At 37.7% G+C, this 13,787-nt stretch overlaps 2 protein-coding genes and 1 long non-coding RNA gene across 3 annotated transcripts in view; 1 reads left to right on the forward strand and 2 right to left on the reverse strand.

Moving 5' to 3' along the window:
- The window catches only part of LOC116290021 (uncharacterized), a 30,929-nt gene extending 28,082 nt beyond the window's left edge, over positions 1-2,847 (reverse strand). Inside the window, exon 1 of the long non-coding RNA XR_004196392.2 lies at positions 2,708-2,847. This is a non-coding gene — a long non-coding RNA (uncharacterized LOC116290021). The remainder of the gene's footprint in view (positions 1-2,707) is intronic.
- On the forward strand, positions 1,671-5,629 carry LOC116290019 (prolactin-releasing peptide receptor-like). The gene is made up of 2 exons (XM_031696989.2): positions 1,671-1,988; positions 2,423-5,629. The coding sequence occupies exon 2, from the start codon at positions 2,622-2,624 to the stop codon at positions 4,182-4,184; it is 1,563 nt and encodes a 520-aa protein (XP_031552849.1). The 5' UTR covers positions 1,671-1,988; positions 2,423-2,621; the 3' UTR covers positions 4,185-5,629.
- Positions 5,576-13,715, reverse strand: LOC116290048 (BTB/POZ domain-containing protein 7). Its single transcript, XM_031697023.1, has 8 exons — positions 13,508-13,715; positions 10,973-12,227; positions 10,227-10,435; positions 9,830-9,908; positions 8,747-9,030; positions 7,884-8,130; positions 7,452-7,606; positions 5,576-6,754 (listed from the first exon to the last, which is right to left on the reverse strand). The coding sequence occupies exons 2-8, from the start codon at positions 12,027-12,029 to the stop codon at positions 6,665-6,667; spliced, it is 2,121 nt and encodes a 706-aa protein (XP_031552883.1). The 5' UTR covers positions 12,030-12,227; positions 13,508-13,715; the 3' UTR covers positions 5,576-6,664.
- Between the last annotated feature and the right edge of the window lie 72 nt (positions 13,716-13,787).

Here is a 13,787-nt window from a genome sequence, read left to right on the forward strand (position 1 = left end):
ACTCTTAGATAAACTACAATCTGTACAGAATGCTGCTGCCAGAATAATCACTCTTTCCCATAAACATGACCACATTACACCTATCCTCGTTAATCTGCATTGGCTACCAATTGAATCTAGAATCAAATATAAAATCCTATTACTTACTTTTAAAGCTCTTCATGGCCAATCTCCTATCTATATCCGGGAACTCATTTCAGTGTATAAACCGAACCGTAATCTTCGTTCTGCATCACAAGTTCTTCTATCAGCACATTCTTATAATCTTAAATCTTATGGTCATCGCTCCTTCTCTGTGGCTGCTCCTGAACTCTGGAACTCACTTCCAATATCTCTCCGAAATGCATCAAGTCTTGCCTCATTCAAAACTGAACTTAAAACTTATCTCTTCAAATTAGCATATTCTTTGTAAATTATTTTATTTTGTCGTTGTCTTTGTCGTTTGTTTACTAGCGCTTAGAACAGATTTGTATTTGCGCTTTATAAATAAATATTATTATTATTATTATTATTATTAAAACTCCCGATTTAGTTAATTATCCCTCAAACCATACTTCCGGCACAAGTAGCCTGCGTTCTGCTATGGATCTTGGATCCAAAGCTATTGAAGAAGCCCACAACTAGAAAAAAGTTTGTCAAGGTAAAACTATTTAACAGAGTCATGAAAAACGCTTTTGAACGAAGATAGAATAGTTCGATACCACGGCACACAGCAGTTTTATCGATTTGTTTCGGGCATTTAGTTAATTTTTAAATATTTCCGGCTGTCGGACACATCTAGACCAGCAGCGTAAATGAAAGACCATTTGAGCTCTTCTTTCACTTTCTAGAATGACCTTGATTCTTTTTTGACTAGGAAATCACAGCAACTAATTAAGCTTTTAATATTTGTTTACAAATGGAAAAATATAAGTCTGTTGAAAAGAAAGAAAGAATAAACAGAGGGCGAGTTAGAAAGAGAAAATTAACTCTTTCTTTTGGCGTTAGTTAAGAACGGACAGGAAGGTTCAACAAAAAGAAGTCAGACTGGGAATAATTAAAAGCCAATTTGTATATATTGACTTTATTAGTAAAACTTGGTTTAAAAATAATGTCATTTTATTGCAGTTTGGTCAAACACTGGTTTGGTTTGGTTTTAGTATAATATTTGTTCACCTGTCTTGGTTAAGTCTTTATCTTTCTTCTCGGCTCTCTTTAAAAGCTCCTCAAGATTTCCGTCGTAGTTTGAATATTTAAACAAGACACAAAACGCGGCTTTTTAACTAAAAAGCTTTACGAAAATTCAGTATGCTTGTTTTCAACTCAAGCTGTTCTCAAAAGCTGTTTTTTCGTCTTGTTTTTTCGTACACAAAAATTAGGAGTCGTTTTAAAAACATTCGAGGAAGCTTAATTAATCACTAAAGATCCAATATATTCGTGCATAATTTATATTTCAGCTCCTTTAGCGAAACTAACTGCATGTGACTGAGTGTTAGGTATAGATCAATATCTAATGAACATTTTCTTTAATTTTGAAAAGGAAATCGCGAGGGATCAGCACCTTCGGAAACGTATTGTATTTGAGAACAATAGGTTATTAAGAAGAGTGGAAGCGCATTGGCTAAAAAACTTTCGTTTTTGAACAAACATCATTCACAAAAATACTGGATTAGTCACATTGAAAAGCTTGAATGACGAGTGTTTGAAGAAAGTCGACATATTATGAGCGAATTCAGATATCTTATTTAGGACCGTGGAAGCGCATTGGCCAAAGAAGTCTATTGTTTTTAAAACAAGCGTTATTCATAATTATACTTTATTATTCGCATTCAAAGGCTCAAATGCTGAGTGTTTGAAGAAAGTCGATGTTACGAGCAAAATACAGAGATCTCAATCTAAATCCAATTCGTGCTGCTAATTGAGACCCGCTAAAGGATCAATTTTGGGCGGTCCCAACTAGAGTAAAAGGCAAGAGTAAAATTACCAAAAACAATAGATGGAAAATTAAGGTAAGATTGTTTTTGAGTGCAGCACTTGTTTGATAAAGAGATAATGAAGAAATCCTTATCCCTTAACTCTCGATTTCACCAAAACAACCACCATTACTCAATATACATAATTGAAGCTAGTCCCACCTTGAGGTTCAATATTTTATTACTATTAAAGCGGGTATCGATCGAAATGAAGCTAGGCCTGTTTGCTAGGGAATAAATAATTCCTCGCTTGCTTCAACATCAAACTACTGAATCAAACGGCCTTGAATTGCACAACATATAGTAAAAAACTAAGCTCTAAATTTTTTTAGATTCGCGTATCTTAGCAACAAATGTGAGACACCAACATGTGGGAATTAATATGAAAATTGCTCATGAATTTGTTAATTTGAAAATGTCGTTAAAATGTCGTGAACGGGTATATTATTCATAATCTGTTTATCTCATAGAACTGAAGACACACACGGAAAAACGACTACAAAAACGGCGAGTCGTTTACCAATCGAAGTCGTGGGAGGGAAAAGTATTAGGGCCGATATACAAGCCACACTAGGATCACGGAGGAAGTTGTTTACGTTGAAACAAGGTTCTACCACGGATATGCAGACACTAGTGCTTTGAACTGAGGGGAAAAAACGACAAACAAAAATGGAACCAAAATCAAACAGCACTACTAAAGGTGATGACGATAACTACAGCAAAGAGTTCGTAATTGGTACTGTCGTTTGTCTTACCATAGCAGCTTTCGTTGGGTTAATTGGAAACGGACTTCTCGTAATCATGATAACTAAAGCACGGAAGCTTCAGTCGGTCATGAATCGTTTTATCCTCCACCTTGCGATAGGAGACTTGATCGTCTGCGTCATATGCATACCGCTTTTCTTGGCTATCAACTTCTACTTTCAGAAAAACAACCAAGAGTGGATCTGTAAATTGTCGAGGTTTCTTCAGTACCTGGCTCCACAAGGGTCTATGATGTTACTCATTACGATAGGAATAAACCGCCACCAAGCGATTGTTCATCCTCTGCGAGCTATGACCTACAGCACGGCCAACAGGTTCATTTTTGGGGCGTGGCTGTACTCCTTGATTGTCGTGTCACCAAGTATATACCTCACTAAAGTGCAGCACCATATAAACCCTTCGACTAATATTACTGAACCTTACTGCGCCACTATCCCTGTCTCGACCAAGCCTGGCTTGATGTACGTGCTGGCATTAGCTGTTCTAGGCTACTTCATCCCTCTAACGACCCTCGTAGTGTTGTATACTAAGATATCGTACGCTGTATGGAGAAGAGACAACAAGAATAATACCCAAATGAGGACCTCGCGCCCCGCTAAAGCAATGATGAGAAGTCGAAAGAAGGTGATCAAAATGTTTTTGACGGTAATCGTGGTCTTTGTAATAACATGGCTGCCTTTGATTATCTATATCGGAGGGTTAGAGAATTATTTGTACAAAACATCCCCGCGGATCAGTCGAGTGAGGTTAATAGTTTACTCCATTGGACTCTCGAACTCAATCTACAATCCGTTTATATATTCTTTCTTTAATAAAAAATTCAGAGAAGGTTGTAAAGGAATATTTCGAAGCTCTTTTCTATTCATCAAAAATCCGATGATGAAACGCGAGGGAGCGAACGATTCACCCAAAACTGTAAGAGGTGGTGTTTCTCTGAGTGCTAATAATACACCAAGATTGGATCAGAAGTTTTCGAAAGACAAGGAATGGCAGATTAAATACAGCGTTGAAGCAGTTCGCGGTCACAACGAAGAAATTGTCATGATAGACAGTAAACATAACGTGAAGTTGATTGACCTCAAGTCTACTGGTGATCATACCAATATTGATCACAACGGAAGTGACTTTGATCAACAGAATTATGGAATGACTCATTCGCCGACTATTGCAGCGATTCACAATACTGATGAAAAACAAGTCGAAAACACGAATACAGATTCAAGGACTAGACCTATAACAACAGAAATACCACCAACACCTCAGCATACCCGTCCACAAGGACGGACAAGACGAACAAATAAAAAGAAACTTTTTAAGAACTTAAGTGAAAGAACTTTAGCAATTCGCAAGCCGAGTTCCCGCGAAGGAAAGCCGACTCAAAAACCTAAATTGCGTAAAGTAATGAGTGCTTTTCCTACGGGAACCAAAGGAAGTGAATTGGAAGATGATTTTGACAGCCTTTTTTAATTTAGAAGTCAATCCGCCCAAATGTGCTACCGCTTTATATAGAACATCCGTAAACAAAACCCTTATTACTGCAAACATTTATTTAAAAAAAATCAATTTGCCCTGTATTTACTGATGATCAGAATGTCTATATCATTGAAAAGGACAATCATGATGGTTTAACCTGGTTTTAGTTCTCCCAAGGCTCTGTTCCTGCTACAAGAATATGTAAAAACCTTGTGCTGTTGCTAAGACCACTGACAACTCCCAACAAAGAATCCTTTTTAAACTGAGCTTGCCTATGTGCCTAGATAATAATGATAGTTTTTGTCATATACGACCAACATAAAACATGCGCTAGAGCCTACTTAGATTTCCATGACTGTAGCACGCGTCTTAGAACAAGGCAAACAAGTGTAACCGATTCTCGCCGTTTGCTGAGGACAACCCAGTACATTTGCTCAGGATTAGATGTGTGTTGATAATATTAACAAACTGGATCTAAGTCATATGCAAACAGTGGCTCATTTTGATTTTACAGTTAACACAATCTCCCATTCTAATAATTTATTTCTTATTATCGGACGCAACAACGGTTCAAAAATAATTAAGCATTAAAAATTAATTAAGCCCTTTCTGTTCAAGTGTTTTTTTCCCTTAATGATAACTGATTACCAAAGAATCAAGAATCAAGTTTAAAAATTGATTACAACACTGACGTTCTAGGATATTCGTTTAAATTGATTTATTTTCAATTAACTTGTAAATTTGCTTTGCCTTGCTGTAGTTAAGGCGATACGTACCTTATAAAATAGGAAAAAAACAGATAACGGCTGCTCAGCTCGATTAGCTTGCTATACTGAGCAGCTTTTACCTGAATCTTGGCTATAAACATTAATAGTGTTGTAAAGCATAATTTGATATACACCTATTTCGAAAATCGTTGTCGCACCAAGAGCCTCAAGTAACAAGCCAAGGCTCCAGAGAACGTCGGTACTTTTAATTATAATTGATTTATTCATGGTTTATGCAAGTGGCTATAGCTCTCCACTAATTATCATCTCAAGCAGCCTTGCTTGGAGCAATTTGTGAAGTCAATAAATGAAAATACACCATGAATAAACTAATTACAGCTAAAAGTACCGGCGTTCTCTGCGATCTTGGCTTGTTGCTCGAGGCTTTTGGTGCGACAACGATTTCTGAAATAGGTGTATATATACATATTCATGTTATTATTATTGGTAATAAAGATACTTGTTGTTGTTAAATATTAGGATTGTGATTACTACGAGAAAGCCATCTTGAGAGTGAAAGTATGAAGGCTTCAAATAACACAAAGGAGAACCCACCATTTTTTGAACATTAAAGTAAGAAGACTCGAAAATAATATAAAAACAACAAACAGCAAGAAGTAATCAATATAAGAATGATTTTCTAAATTTTAATAAATATATCTCTTTCATTTACACGTGAGAATTTGAATCATCAACAAAAATAATCAATCAATCAGCGTCATTGTAGATTAAAGGAAAAAATAATACGATTAACTAAAAAGTGAAAAAAAAAAAAATGGAAAAAAATGTTGATCTGTGGTAAATGAAAATTCAAGCACATTTTTCAAACATTAAGGAGTACCTCCGGGCACGTACAAACATAGTCATAATATTATTTCTAGAAGTAAGATATATGGCACTTTAAACGTAATTAAAGGGGTGGAAAGATCGAGAAACGGAAACTTACTAAAACTACTCAGTGCGAAAGATTTTCTATTTTTTCCCAAGATTTCTTGCCTTTCCTTACCGTGGCTCCAGATATTCTATTTCGCTTCCTGTGGTTGTAACGAGCGAGCGCAAGAATAAATAACCTCTGGAACCCAGGGTAGTCTTTTCTTTCTTTTCTTTCAAAATAATAGCATTTTTTAGATGCTCTATCTGAAATTATCTGGGTGATTCTGTTGTATTACTGGTTTTCACACGTACCCAAGAAAAGAAAATAACAAAAGACACGGCTGCCATGTCATTACGAAAAAAAAAGACTAATTACAAATATTTCGTTAAATTCAACCATTTACATCCCAATGGCCATTTCTGCACAATTTATAAATCATTTTGATCTAGGCTCGAGGTTATAATCATAATTTATTTCAAGAGATCTGTTTAATGTGCTGCCAACATTAATTTATGTTTAATCAGGTCTCCTTGCTTGGGTGAGGGTTGACACCTAAACCCTCAGTCTCAGTTAGTGCAATTCTAATCTGTTCCGTCCATGAAAATATCATACCACTCACAATTTGAGAGCATTTGGCAGCCAAAGTAAGAGCGATAAGTGTTTGAATAGTGGAGTAGTTTTCAAAACATCACTTACACAGGGTTCCAGAGTGATTCCGCGCTTCAGCATTGGAACCTTAGCAGTCCTTTGGCACCGAGTGAAAACCATTTCACTTCAGAACGTATTGAAAAGCTTCCCAAAATTATTTCAATTTGCATTGAGACTCTTGCTAGTTATTCTGAGAGAGTTGGAGAAGGAGACAACGAGGATGCCACATCCGGTACATGTGCAACTGCGAGAGGCAAAGATGCAGACGAACAAACCTATCAAATGACACATAAAAATGATTAAAGCCAACGTTGGAGGTTCACGTTAAGGTGCTGACACACGGTGCAACGTTGCACGCAACATTGCAAGCAACCAATTTGAATCGGGGTGACACACATTGCAACAAAACCACACAACATCGCTTGTGTCAGCCTGCTATATGTTAAGATATTTGGTCAGCAGTTATAAATTTGGTGCAGGCTGATTGGCTGGAAATTTCAAAATGTTGCAGGTAATTTTGCATCCATGTTCACATGATGAAAATTGTTGCGCGCAAGATTGCAATAGTAGGGCGCGATTCAACTTCAAATTTGTTGCATGCAACGTTGCGTGCAACAAGTTTGGGGTAGACACACGCTGCACCAGTCCTGTTTCGTGCAATGTTGAATGCAATGCTGCACCGTGTGTAAGCACCTTAATTAGAGGAACTATCATACGCTGTGCTGACAATAGTTTAGCAGAGAAGGTGAGGATAGATATGGAGTTTAGAAGAGGGTTCGAAAAAACTGTGTCCCCCGCCATACGGCTTCTCCTGCACCATTACGATATTGCCGCCATGTTGGTGGTAAAGACTTGCACACCACCACCAACGTGGCGCCATATCTTTAATGTTTTTTCCCTCCTAAATAGCTGCCAAAAATCGACACCTTAACATACTCCACACCACCGGTCCGTTCATACCCAGTCTCTTACCGGATTTCTCGTCGTTGGCCCGGGCATAGATTTATCGAAGCGTGATATGTCTGAAGATGACGTCGATTCTTCATCGTCTTGAAAGAGCACTTCTGATGCAACATCCGGGAGACCAAAGTCTCGCTGAGCCCGCGATCGGGAAAACAATCTTTCAGCTGTAAATAAATTAGAATTTTGTTCAGTCACCTTGATGTACTGAAGCAGGGTCCACAAATTTGAGTTTTTTTAATCATAAACAGGGTACCCCTTTCAGAGTCCCAGCGGAACACCCCTACCCACATTCTGGCGGATTACCCCCCCCCCCCCCCCCCCCGCCCCCCTCGGGCCAGAAATACTTTCTCTGACCAAGAAAATCTGCTCACTTCAGCTTTGCGTGCATCGGATTTAATTTATGGGGTGTCAAACAAGCCCCACCCAAACATTCCAACTCACCTTGAGATAATGAATTAGATCTTCTTGATCGACAATAGAGACCAAGATCATTGGAGCAGGACCTCCGACCAGAACAATAGCCCAGGTTTGTGACGGACCTACTAGAGTCTTTAGGATAACCTGAGCCGCGGCGTTTGTCTTTGGTCTCGCTGACCATGTACAGGGTGTCCGGGATACTTTGACCCAATCGAAGCATGCGCTGTTTAAGGAGGCGTAGTTCTGTGTCTTTGTACTCTTGTAAGATTCTCTGAAGGGGAGAACAAGTGGAACAATGAGAAAAAAGATGAATGAGAAAAAGACATCATTGACTCAGACTCAGTTGTACATTGCTCATTAACAGCAGTTGTCTTTTCTCAAACCCATTAGAGAAGAGCTGCATTGAATCTGTGTACGTTGCTGATGCTTATACTTGTGTTGTAGACTCAGTTGTGCATTGCTCATGAACAGCTGCACTATCGTTTTAAGAAGGAACGTACTTTGCTCAGTGTACTTCTGTTGTGTTACGAGTGCCGTGAGCAAGGCCAGAAAGATAAAGTTCACGGTTAGAATTTCGATAACTATACATTTATTTCTCCTGCAAATACTTTGCAGCTGTTTCCTTCGTGTGCAGATCTAGGGCCATTCAGTGGATGCCACTGCATATCATTTCTGGCGAGAATTATGCTTCGAGAACGCACAAAAAAGCACCTCCACTGAAGACTTCAAAATTTGGGAAATATCCAGAGACTGCTTAAAACAAATTTGCGCATTTGACTGGAGCGAGGGATATTTGTTCCTCGGATGATCCCCCTCCTCCATCCCCCAATTCAAGATCCTAGAACCACCTCTGCATCCTCACAGTAGCGTTTTGAAGCCTTACTAACCTTGGCTTCTTCGTAGTATGGCAAGAAATATCTTGGTTTCACAAAATCTTTATCATGTCTTCTTCTCATCCAGGGACAGCTGGGATAAAAGCTTCCTTCTCCGATATCTAGCGGCATTCCTCTGTCGATCAACCTCCTATCTATTGCACTCTCCAATAGATCGCTATGCAGTGGTAGCACGTGTTGAATCCTTACGTTGTTGATGACGCCTGCAAGTTCTTTCTTCAATGCTTTATTGATGATGTCCCGTCGTTTGACTGTTCTTTTACCATCTTGGATCGTATCTGGAATTCAGTAGCAAAATGATAGATAGTCGATTCATAATTGTTATTGAGAAACAACTTTGTGAAGACATTTATTTTGTGAGAAAAAGATGTATTTCAGCTCCCTTTCCCTTCGATTCCTCTCTTTTGTATCATCCTTTTTAGCCCTCTCTAGATACATAAGAAACACAGGAAGTTGTTTGATGTACATTTTGTTAATTCGTTGATACATTGAGATCATTTTGACCGAATACGTCCTCTAATTCGATTAAATATCCATGGATGTTTGCACTCAGACTGTGGGCATGAAATATTTCGTGTGAAACCCTCCAAGCCCTTGCCACACGGTGAAATATTTAATTCAATCTTGTGCAACATCATTGCAAACAAATCTCCAATAAATTGAACCATGTAACATGCATGCTTTCCTTGTGAACCTTTGAAGGCGAGAAAGTAGATCTGCTAATTGCTTGTGCAACTGAAACTTGTGTCATGGGTGAAGTTTCAATAGGAACTGCACCACAATGTAACAACTCTTGTGCAACCTGTGTCGCCACTCATGAGACACAAGTTCCAGCTCCAGTAAACACTTCACTGTACGTACCACAGGTCGTTCGAACCAAAATTGTCAAATTTACTTGGCTGAGATCATAATGTTATTGTAAATGATAATGCAAGAGTTTCCATGCAACAAAATATACTGCATGTGCACTATGCTGTCAGCATAGAAGTCCTTGGGAGTCCAATTTCACCAGCCCATGTGGGGTCTGGATCAAGAAACCCTAGCATTATCTTAGTTTTAGCCCTCCATAATACAAACCTGGCATTGATTGCATCTTCTTTGCAACTTGACTCTCACCCCATCTTATGACAGACAATAAGACATCATGTTCACAAGCCTGTTAAAACAAACAAACAAAAAATAATTAACAGCTGTAAAAAACTTGGCCAGCTAAGAAACAATCCCTTGTCAATCACTGGTTGTCATGGAGATGGTCATTTGACTGCGATGCTTTGAACTCAAGCTTAACTCAAGAATTCAGCAACTGAAGGCATTTGCACTGTTGATAATGATTAGGGAAGCACGGTTGGTGTGCGTAGTGGTGACACCCCTCACCTCTTACCAAGGCAACCCAAGTACAATTTCTAAATTCAGCATCATATGAGGTGAAAACTAAGATTACTTAGCTCAGCAGACAAAGTTAGGCATCACTTACCTGTACATAATCAGACTGGAGTACGTTAACAAGATACTCTTTGGGTAGTTTGTGGAAGGCATCACTTTGAGCTACTGTCAGGAATTCATCCTGTAAGTACTGCTGAGCTTGTCTGGACACCCAGACAGAACCATGAGGCTGCTCACTCCATTCCATGATACCCAAAAGAGATGATGGTGACAGTTCTTCCTGTAGGACATCTTCACAACCTGATGTGCAACAGCAAAACAAAACTCAGAAATAAATAGAAATATGCAACCCTTTTCTTAGCTTGACAAGGGATACCATCCAAAGATTCCAAAGATTATAAAAAAATACTGTACTTATTAAAATTTAAGCCTAAGTACTCTAGTTTTGAGTTAGCCTCAATGTTGTGCAGAATATTTATGTGCTCCAGTGATGGTCTGTGGAATTTCAAAGTGTTTGTATTGTTGGAGTTATATTCTTTACTTTGCCGTTGATATTTGTGAATATTTAGACCCTGATACAAGGCAAAGCTTGGGTAAATGAGTCTGAATAAATAAGTCTTTTTGTGATCTCCCTAGATGAGCAGTTATGGCTCTTGGAGAAAACAATGAGAAAAAATTTGGCTAAATGAAATAAAACAATTGATGTAATCAAGGAACACAGTGGTAATTTGAAACTCAAAAAAGGTCTATTTGATGTTGACTTACATGATTTTTCACTGATTAAACTGAGGCAAAAATCTTGTGGTAATGTTGTTGACAAGAAACTCAAATACTAACCCTGTGCTAAGACATCAAATTCAATAAACTTGGCCACTTCATAGACTTCCATTGCAATCTCTGCCATTGTTAGAAGATTATGTGTTCCCAAACCACAGCCCTTTTTCTCCTCTGAGCTCCACTTTACAACTGAGGATAGATCGAAGGAATCTGTATACATGCACTGGAGAACCACTCTAGCATATTGCCGAGGAAATACCCGTTCGTCAAGAACAAGACGTATACAACCAGAATCCTTTGAGGTTGAGAAATTTAGGTCTTGCTTGAGTAAAAGAGATTTGAAAAAAGGTGAACGTGCACAGAGGATTGCTTTATGGCATGGTACTTCAAAGCTTGTTTCAGTCAGGGATGTATTTTCTTTGATATCAGGGGGCTGAAGTCCTTGAAAAACAAGTAGCACATCTGCATGGTCGGCATTGTATAAAAGGCCTTTCAAGTCCTGTTCCAATACATTTGGAGTGCCAAACTCTTCCCCAAGTTCCATCAGCATGTCTAAACTATCAAGCCCTGAGGTCTGTGCAGGAAAATCTCCTGTGTATAAATACTGCAGTAAAGTAGAAAACATCTCCACAGAGATGCCGTCAACAGGAATGTTGACAGGAATTTCTGTGGAGCTTTCATTATCCCATTGTAAAAACAATTCTTGAAAATAGGTACACCTTGAAGAAAGAATGGATTTATGGGCAGGAAACTTCACACCATTAAAGATAAGTGTAACATCTGAACACATTCCTTTTTGAAGCAGATCCAACATGTCTTTCTTCAGTGGCTGTACATGTGGACGGGTCAGATTCATTTGTGAAATGGAGTCTTTGATTTCCATTAACGACCTGTAATGATCAACCAATGCAACTATTTCTTGATAACTCCAGGTCTGAGTCAGCTCTCGTAGCATTTTCCCATGATCAAATGTCCTGAACATACTTTTACCTCTTGATAGTTTCTTTCTAAGGTTATTCCATTTAGGGAATTTTCTTCTTCTTTCATCATTGATGTTCTTAGGACTATTTAACTGGGGTCGTTGTGGATTCACTGGTTCAGAAGATGTAGATCCCATATTTACTGAGAACCACTTGTAATATAAGATTAATGTACACAATATAGATAGACTGTGCTATGCTATGTCAGGAACTGGTAAACCCTGTCATATGTATCATCATTTTTAGTAGGTATATGACACATTCAATTTGTACCAAAGCTCTGGTAAACATTGATGACAGTAAGTAGTTTCATCTTATAGCTGTTTCCATAGTATCTGCAAAAGATGTGGTGATGAAATTAATTTAATGAGCATAGGAATTTTGGAGTAAAATAAAATCAAAGAATATGCTTTGAAAGTCAAATGGTAAAACATTCCAAACAAAAACATCAAAACATGAAGAAAAGAAAAGGTTTTTTAAAATTCCAACTCTGACATAATCTCTGGGCTGATCTATATGTCTGGCACAGCTAACTCATGAAGAAATTGGATTTTTCTAGATTTTGCTGTCAATGAAGGGAGGAAAACTGAACATCTCCAGGGAAATTAACTCTTGTATCAAGGGAACGACTGTTACTGAGAATCGATGCAAATTTAAACATTTTTCAATATAAATATAGTCAATCTTATGGAGTAAATGACAAACAAGTACTCAGCACTCTGAAAAGCCAAAAATATTTGTAGAAAGTATATTTAGCTCAGGTTAGATAAATTCAAACACTAATATATTATCCCAGTACAAGAAAGCCAAAACATACCCAATCTGGTGTTTCACTGAAGGTACAATTAAGATTTTTCAACAGGAAAAAGCTATCAAGTCAAAGGAATTGATTAAAATATTCACAAAAGATGCTTTCGACAGCATTTCTTTGTTCATAACTGTAAGTTCCTGTCACTGCTGAAGGTAATTATACGAAACTCATGAATGATTTATTGTTCAACCCTCAAACAAACTTGTTTTCGTAATGAATTAAGCTTATTCTAATACGAAACTAACAAAATTAGTCAAGAAAACTACTATCTTGGTTGGTGAAATTATTCATTTATAAAATGTAGGCTGGTTTTTAATACTTTAGGCTGATTTATTTTTAAATCCTAGAAATGAAAGAGCTAATAAAACAGAGAACGAAAATTATACGCTTAATTTTTGAAAATTAGGTATAAGCTTAATTAGGTTGAACATGTCAAACTCTTAAAGATGAATGAATGGCGAAATACCTTAAACGCTTTCCTATATTAACTTAAATTAAAAAGTCATGCAGTTTTACTTTATTACTTTATAGCTGGCAACGATCTGACTGTTATTTAGTCCTTCACTACAGCCTATGAACACGCGATCCTTCGTTTCTCTCCTACTCTCTCGCGTTAGAGTACATCTAATATAAGTACAAACTTCATTAACCAATGTACATAATTTCGAAACAACATAAGTATCGTAAACCTCCAGCAGGGAGTATCATATCAGACTAAAAGAATTCAGATTAGAAAGCGAAATTTATTAAGATAAAATGACAGTAATTCTTAGACATTCGTGTTTGGTTTCTATAAACACTAACCTCAGACAGCCATTCTTTCCCTTGAAGTAATCGTCAAGTCAAATCCATGTCACTCGAAGGTTATATAGAGAATATTCTATACTATTTACCCAGCTGATCTGAACAAAAAAGATCGGAGAATACTAGTAAGATCCAGACGAAATAAAACCCAGTGTCATATGTACAAAACGAAATACAAGACACCAAATCAATGGTTACTACTTCATGTAAGACCTCATGAAGTGGCACTAATAACTATCAATTCTCGATCGCTTAGGAACCACGCCGTGTTGTTTCAAGC

This window comes from Actinia tenebrosa, unplaced genomic scaffold (genome assembly GCF_029948245.1).
Source record: "Actinia tenebrosa isolate PJP-AT-01 unplaced genomic scaffold, QUT_ActTen_1.0 PGA_scaffold4__44_contigs__length_22323623, whole genome shotgun sequence".
NCBI lineage: Eukaryota > Metazoa > Cnidaria > Anthozoa > Actiniaria > Actiniidae > Actinia > Actinia tenebrosa.